At 38.7% G+C, this 8,496-nt stretch overlaps 1 protein-coding gene across 1 annotated transcript; it reads left to right on the plus strand.

Annotated features, from left to right (window-relative positions):
* Positions 1 to 6,768, plus strand: LOC119787179 (zinc finger and BTB domain-containing protein 14-like). Its single transcript, XM_038290837.1, has 2 exons — positions 1 to 144; positions 3,843 to 6,768. The coding sequence occupies exon 2, from the start codon at positions 3,866 to 3,868 to the stop codon at positions 5,039 to 5,041; it is 1,176 nt and encodes a 391-aa protein (XP_038146765.1). The 5' UTR covers positions 1 to 144; positions 3,843 to 3,865; the 3' UTR covers positions 5,042 to 6,768.
* Positions 6,769 to 8,496: the final 1,728 nt, after the last annotated feature.

Here is an 8,496-nt window from a genome sequence, read left to right on the forward strand (position 1 = left end):
ACTGTAGGTGGCAGCAGAGAAATGCCTTATTTCCTGCCAAGACGCGCAGTCACAACAAGAGGAGGAAGAGGAAAAACGACAACTCTGGATCTGGATCGTCGTCGATTACCTTGCGTGACAACACAGGGATCGTCCAGGCTTTGGGTATTAACACTTTTTATTCTCCGTCGGAGCGGAACGCACGAGCCGCAGCGCGGTTCTGTTGGCAGCGGCGCGCGCTGCTCGGTGCCGCGGCTGTAGGAGCGCAGCCTGTCGGGCTGCAGAAACACGAACCGAGGCTGCTTGGCTGACCAAGATGGCTGGGCGCAGTGAAATGTGAAATATTCTGAGGTTGATTCTTTTCTGCACGCGCTGTTGCTTGTCACGCAAACACCGCATTGGGAATGCATTAGTTGCCAGTAGAACAGTGCGTGTGATAAATTGTGTTATTTTCTTTTTATTTGCATTACCTTCACCACGGCTTAACTCGGTTTAGGGCCTGACGGTTTTTTTTTCGGTTTTTTCTTTTGTATTTCAAAGACGTTCTGCATTGTTGATATAGGGACTTATTTCTTCATTTTTTAGATAAAAATGTTTTTAATAACGTGTTGCATTAAAGGTAGGTCCGCTTATATTACAATATGAGAGCTGAGCTCCACCCCTGGTCTGTGTCGGATGCAGCCCTGCTCTGTTATGGGCATAAAGAACAAATTTATTTTATTATATTCTTTAAAGCCACACACCCTCAGACAGTAGGCAATGTTCAAATGTTATCGTAAAAGTAACATCTTCTGCTGTGAGGCGGGTTTCTTCGCCAAACTGCAGCAAAAAAACAGAACCTAGTAAATTACCGGAAGTGACGTAGGGGAGGGAAAACGCCTGATCTAACCAGCTGAGTTTAACTTTGTTTACTCTGTTTTATTTATGTATTATTTAGTGTGAAAGATGCAGTTCTTTTTTTTTTTTTTTTTTTTTTTGTTTGTCCTAGCTAAGAACAAATTCTAATTTCATAAAGTTACTGTTATCAAATCTAAGAACTTTTTTTTATTTTTGGTTTATAAACTCTCAGATAGAAGGCAGATTCTAAGGTTTTTAAGGCTGGTATAAAGCTTAGGGACCAGGGGCGGAACTAGATGGGGCGCCAGGGGTGGCCATGGCCACCATTAGCCAATCATTGGCCATCCCTACTATTTTCTTCCTTCTAATACAGATGGTGGCAGCAGTAATACTCTCAAGTGGAATATTCAAAACATTAACGTTTTTCATATATTAACAATCGCTTGAACCATAGTTAATTAAACACATCAATATACTAACATTAAAGATAAGTAAAGAATTCAGGCTCTTTACAGAACTAGATTTTGTGGTGTTTTTCTAATGCAAATAATCAAGGAGTCTTTGGTTAAATATATTTTAATAAAAACGTATTAGATAACCAATTTATGGCTTTATCTAGATATTAGTACTCTTAAATATCAATTTTATACAGAATGAGTAGGTAAGTAATGACAATTGAAAAGATGTTCGCCCCTGAACTTACACCTGAAAAAATTGTATCCACTATACCTTTTATCTAGGAAGCATGGATGTTTAAATATATGCCTCTATTTGTTAGCAAAGGCTTTCGGAAAGTATAGTTGGTCTTTATTTAGAAAATATGAATGTTTTGCTCATTAATTTTCCTGTTGGAACAGTGAAGATTGACCCTGAGGCTCTGGTGCCCATGTCCTTCCCACCACCCCTCAGTCTACATTGGTTATTGCCTGCCCACCCATATAAAAATTTTCTGGCTACGCCTCTGTTAGGAACATAAAAGCAGCTGTATAAATAGTGTTATTTTTGTTTAAAAATTGCAGTCACAAAAGACTAGTTAAATGCTGTTTATAGGTTAATGTAGTTCAAGTGACAGGGATTCGCCCTCTGCAAGCAAATTAGATTTAGGTCTTTTTTTGATGCCGTTCCCAGCTCTTAATCACTTATGCAGTTTATATTTTAGCAACTCAGATGCTAAAGCTGATCATTTAAAGCTAGAAACTGTAGAAAATGTGGTGATTAATTTAAGGCAATGCGGTATATAGTAATCTTTAAGGTACTGCATGCTTTGGTATAAATAGGTATCAGCAAGAAAAGGACTGATAGGTCAATCTGTAGAACTTTTTGATTGGAATACGTCAGTATTGCCCTTTTGTTCTGTTCTGTGTAATCTAAAATAGTGAAGGGTACCCTTTAACTGCGATTTTTAAATACTTAAACATATGTTACTGTTGATGACATCAGCAGGATGTTGTGCAAGTACTTTAGAAATCCTTAGTAAATATTGATAAAATTGAAAAAAGTATATTTTCACAAATATCTTCCAACATTCTGCAACCATTCATGCCACCCTGAATGATGGGATGATCAGTTCCTACTTAAATATGATGAAAATATGTTCTTCCCTTCTTAGGCATAGGCCCACTGACACCCTCTTCTTGGTGCAAACTCGCTAGGTGGGAATAAATGATAAAGATAATAATTTATTACATTGAAATTCAAGGTAGAAAGCAGTTAATACAGGTTAACATTGAAACACCAGCTCTGAATAAAGATGGAGTCCTGCAGGGTTGAGTGTTGGGTTCAAATGGCATTTATGAGGCATCTAGTAAAACATTTATTTGCAGATCGCAAAAATATATGTTTATATTTTTTCTTTTAATATAAACAGAGAAAATGGAAACAAGAATTTATATTTTAAACTGTAACTGAAGAATGGATTATAAAAATGGATGTAATTCCAAAAAGCTATATGGTTTTGATAAACTGGGTAACTGAGGTAGATTTAAGTTAAGATAAGTTTGTTTTGAATTTATCAAAACCTCAGATTTTGTATGGATCATTTATTCTCATGTTCCTGCCTAGAAATTTTAAAAACAGATTATAAAACTGATTATATAAACTAAAAGAGTGAAGATCAGGATACTTCAGATTAAAGCCAAGTGATTGTCCTATGATGTTTTATTATTATCATTATTGGATGATAATGATCATAGAAGAAAAGCTTATTTTAGAACTGCCTATGTGTTAAAATAAAACTACCGTATGCATATCTGCTATATTGATGAGCCTAAAACTAGATATTCATCACAGTTTATAGGATAAAATCAGGGAATCATTGGATTATTTAAAATTTTTTAACTACTATTTAACTGGAGAAAATCTGTTTAAAAGAGAATAATGTTATTGCTGAATAATATTTTCGAATAATTTAGTTTTAGCAAAAGAATGTTTTTTGTTTTTTATAGTCAATTATAGATTACTGTGCTAATTCTGGATTTACGAGACATTTCTTTTTTTTTGTTTCTGCTCATTAAAGATAGTTGGTACATACGGTATTAATTTTGTAGGATATCATAAGCAAGTTAGTTTATTTCCTTGATATCATAAACTGTTAAAAACTAGTATAGAGATCCATAATGCAGAGTAATATTGCACAGTTTTTTGTAAAAATGTAGGTAATTTTCTTTTCTAGATTCATAGCTAAAGAAAACGCAGCATTTTATTTCTCAGGTAAATAGATCGGATCAGAATTGATGCAATAATTGGTACAAAAGGAAGCCCTACCAAACATATGTTTCATTGTTTGAGCTGCAATACTTGAATATATGTTATTGTTTTTATGTTTCTGTCATTTCTTGAAATAGTGGAGCTGTTGTCCTTCTGTCATTTGTATGTTTTCATGAATTTAAAATTGGATAATACACTTTCCGGCTTTATTTAAAACCTTTACCCATCATTATGCTGTTCATCGTAGCGTAGCAGGCAGTCATTTCCTGGCACTAGACTAACTTTTCTTTCTCCTCCATCTTGTTGCTGCTCCTCCACAGGTTGCTCCTGTTTGACCGGCACCATGTCCGATTTGCTAAGATACATCGACTACGACCACAAAGCCACCTTCCTGAAGATGCTGAACCAGCAGAGGATGGAGGGCGAACACTGCGACGTGGTGGTGGTGGTGGAGAACATTGAGTTCAGGGCTCACCGCTGCGTCCTCGCCGCCTGCAGCAACTACTTCAAGAAGCTCTTCAAAAAGCAGAGCGACGAAGACAACTCCATCGTGGAACTGGACTTTATCCGCTCCGACATCTTCGAGGAGGTGCTCAACTACATGTACACAGCCCGGCTGGCGGTGAGGAAGAAGGACATCAACATGATGATGTCGTCTGGGCAGATCCTCGGCATCAACTTCCTAGATAACCTGTGCACTCAGAAGAGGGAGCTGACCAACATGAAGACCAGGGAGAACCAGGCGCCGGATGACCACAGCATGAGGGCGCAGGACGCCATCCTGAAGGAGCTCGCCATGGAGGAGGTGAGGAAGAACAGTTTCTACGACCAGGGGATGGACGCCATAGGGCCTGGCGGCTCGCACGTGTCACAACCGCACAACTACAACACAAGCATGGGCAAGGACCCTCACGCCCACAGCTGGGGCTCCTCCACGTCCAGCACTGACATGAAGCTGGAATACCTCCTCTACGGCCACCGCGACCACAACTCCTGCCAGAGCACCGGAACCAAGACCCTCGACCACAACGCCAAGAAGGAGCGTCTGCTCACCGCCAACCGCCCGTACGGCTGCGAGCACTGCCCCAAAGCCTTCACCACCGCCGCCCACCTCAAGGAGCACCTCAAGATCCACTCTGGCTTCAAGCCGCATCGCTGCCAGGTGTGCGGCAAGGCCTTCATCCGGGGCCCTGACCTCAAGAGGCACGAGAGGGTCCACAGCAACGAGCGGCCCTTCGCCTGCCAGATGTGTGAAAAGGCCTTCAAGCACAAGTCCCACCTTAAGGACCACGAGAGGCAGCACCGGGGCGAGCGGCCCTTCAACTGCGGTTCCTGCGACAAGGCCTTCATCAAGGCGTCAGACCTGAAGCGCCACTGGAACACCATGCACAGCGCCAACCCTCGCAGACAGATGTCTCTGTCGCCCGCCGCCTCCCAGCACGGCCAGGGGGACGCCACGGACCAGAGGGACTGGAAACTGGAGACCGGGCCACACTCGCACAACTCTGGGGACTGCTGAGCCCTCCGACACACGCACACACACACACACACCGACACATCTCAACTAATCAGAATATCATCCAGAAGTTAATTTATTTCTGTCATAAATCTGAAAAGTTTGTCCCCTTTTTTTTATGATTTATTACACAATTGAAACTTTCACATTTTTATTTGTTCATTTGGGGGGAAAAAAGTCTTGCCTAATATGTGCTCTTAGAAAATAACACAAATTCATGTTTTTATTAAAAAAATTTTTAAACAGAAATGTGATTTTAGAACCTGAACAATCGGGGGAAACTGCTGCCATCACGGTTCTACCTTCACAGTGGGCCAAACGAAGGAGGTCTTTGTAAAGGAGGCTGGTTGAATCCAAACCTATTCAATGAAAGTTAAGTGGAAAGAAAAACTTCAGAAAAGAAAAACTTAGTTTAATTCCCTGGATTCTGCGTGGCGTTCAGGTCCGTTTTCTTGCATCTAAGCACAATAACAGCAGAGTCCTACAAGCAGCCTTTAGAAGCGAGGGGTTTGCCTCATCCTGCTGGAAAATAAAAACATAGCAAACATAAAGCTTGTCAGCAGAAGGAAGCTAAAAAGTGCTCTGGAAATAATTCAGTTACATGAAATACAGAAATCATCCAAGTAGAGGGGCGTGGCTTGATTAAAAAAATAATAATAATAAAATCCCCTGTACTGAATATGGCTGCAGATGTACGTTACTATCACACTTTTTCCTTCCTCTAAACTTTCCTACCTTTCCTTTTCAGAGGTTTACCCTCCTTATCAAGGATGTCAGCAGTCTTTTGTCCTTGTGAAGGTCATACCATTTCTGTTTTAATATGTTAAATTCTTATAAGGATTAATTTTTAGGTAATTTCATTAACTGTAAGCTATTATCATTGAAAATCACCCCCCCAAAAAGAAACCATAAGCATTTAAATCAGTAGAATCAATCAGTTTATGTTGTTTCTTTTTTATTGTTTAAATAAATTAACTTTTTGATAATATTCTAATAAATTGAGACCTGGACTGACCTGCTAACATGCACACTTTAATTCCCACCTATACACACTGATGGAGGCACGAGGACAGCGATGGGAGTGCAGAGCAGGAGCAGAGCAGAGCATGTTCATAAAGACTGAGGCTGTATTATTATGATTATTATTATAATTCTAAAGAGTTATGTCCTTCCCACCTGTAAAGTCATGTAAATGTTTAGTTCACTATACTATACATATATTTTTCACAAAGCATCATCGCTATCTAGATATCTGAGGGGTTCTCATAACTTTATTTTTCTTTAATTTTTAACAAAGTATACATTTAAGTGTTCGTTTAAACTTGTAAGATTTTTATGGAGATAAAAGAGTCAGTGGAGGGAGGGAGGCGGAGAAAAGAAGATTTTTCTGCATAACATTTGTTGCATTGAGTATATTCATGTGGATGTTTTTAAATGGATGTGTTTAGTTGTATTGATTGATATTACACTGTAAAAGTAAGACGCAGATGAAACCAAAGTCTTGGGCTCCTGACGGATCGTCAAACCCAAGCAAAACCGGCCAACTAGATTTACTGTTATACAGTATGACTGTCATCCGGGGCAGGGGGGGCTATCAACAGATAATGATAGGTGTCTGTATATACTGTAGCTTAGTTTGTTGCACAACTAGAGTTCACAATATTGAAATCATGCACATATAACATTGTCCTACTACACTTTGAAAATAAACACCATTTGCTGTGTTTTAATGTTGTGTTTTTGTGGGAAAAGACAAGCGAGCGCATGCTGGAGTCCTTTTAGGGTCTTAAAAACATTTCCATTGTTAAAACCCTTAAAGCTCTTTGAAGAGGTATGCCATTTATTTTATTATTAAATGTTGGAAGGTAGTAATGGTTCATCCTCTACTGGAGGATTCTGTGTTATTAAAATGTCACAAAATTACTACGACGGTGTGGTTGAAGAGATTCAGCTTTCCCTGCAAACAGGAAACCTGCTTACCTGAGTGAGCGGACAGAAACTTCTCGACGTTCCTTTTCTCCTCTGGAGAGTTAATGTAATGAGGTTTGACAGTTCAGGTTATAGTTAACTAAGTTTTACTGAAGTGCTTGAATCACATAGAAACAGTTTGCATTATTAACACCGTTTTCCCATCCTGTGCAGAGACCCACTCTGCAGCCCCCTGCAGGAGGCCTCAAGGCCTCTTCTGGCCAGAGAGGCTCAGTTTGCTGTGAAAAGGTGTTTTATCATCAATCGCATCATAAATACTCTACAGGTCACTTCCATATGACAACAATTCATCTATAAATACTTTCTGTTAGAGAAGATGATGGTAAACTGGCTCTGTTTAGGATATAAACAGTTAATCAGATGAACTCAGCCTGTTTTCAGGTCAAAGGGATGAAAGAGAGCACATGCAGATAGTCACAATAAAAGCTGAGCCTGTAGTTATGTCTAGGAAAGAAGCAAGACTAAATGATAAGAACTACTAGTACGCCTGGGGATTAAGAGGGTAGTGCTCTGTTTGGAACTTAAGGAACAATCTGATGTAAGATGTAGCTTGGTTATTTAAGGCTTTATGTGTGAGAAAGAGGATTTATAATATATTCTGGATCTAACAGGAAGCCAATGAAGAGAATCTAAAATAGGAGAAACATGATCTCTTAATTTTCATCAGAATATTTAACATTTTGTGGATTTCCTGAAAGTGAAGAATTACAATAGTCCAGCCTAAAGTAAAAAAATCTATGGCCAAGTTTCTCAGCATCAACCCTGGATACGATATTTCACATTTTTTGCAATATTCTGAAAATAAACCTGTTAAATATTAGATTCAGATGATGCATCCTGAATAAAATAACACCAAGATTTTTGACCTTTTCATATATAGACCGTTTGGTGACTGACTAGGCAGTCTAGTCTGAAACAAAGCAGAACATTTAAAGTCGTCCAGGTTATTATGTCTGTTGACATGCTTGTAATCTAACTAGCAGGTTAGTTTCATCAGGTTTTACGGAAAGATGTAGCTGAGTATAGGGACGCACGATATTGGGATTTTGGCCGATATCCGATATGCCGATATTTTAAAACTAATGTAGCCGATATCGATACCGATGTTAAAGCTGGACAAAAATAAGTAGTCATTGAAAATAGCAGTTTTGTTATCCATTTCTGACACTTTGAAAAATAATATACTCAAATATATTTTTATATGCTGATATCAAATAGATTTTTAAAAACGCGGTATTGATCTATTTTACTTTCAAAATCTCATGAAATTTCATCGTGATATTTTGCAAATTCTTGTGAGATTTTGTTAGTAAAATAGATCGATACCGCGTCAATATATCAACATATAAAAATTTCGTGAATTTTCAGGGGATTTCGTAGCATAACGATGACATATAGCAATATTTCATTAGTAAAAGAGATTGATATGGTGTTTTTAAATGGCAATATATCAGCATATGAAGATATTG

The sequence above is a fragment of the Cyprinodon tularosa genome, unplaced genomic scaffold (genome assembly GCF_016077235.1).
Source record: "Cyprinodon tularosa strain WSP-4 unplaced genomic scaffold, ASM1607723v1 ctg29, whole genome shotgun sequence".
Classification (NCBI taxonomy): Eukaryota; Metazoa; Chordata; class Actinopteri; order Cyprinodontiformes; family Cyprinodontidae; genus Cyprinodon; species Cyprinodon tularosa.

Bases quoted from the DNA above. Each gene is read 5' to 3' on its own strand.
- LOC119787179 (XM_038290837.1), top strand. From the start codon at position 3,866: ATGTCCGATTTGCTAAGATACATCGACTACGACCACAAAGCCACCTTC.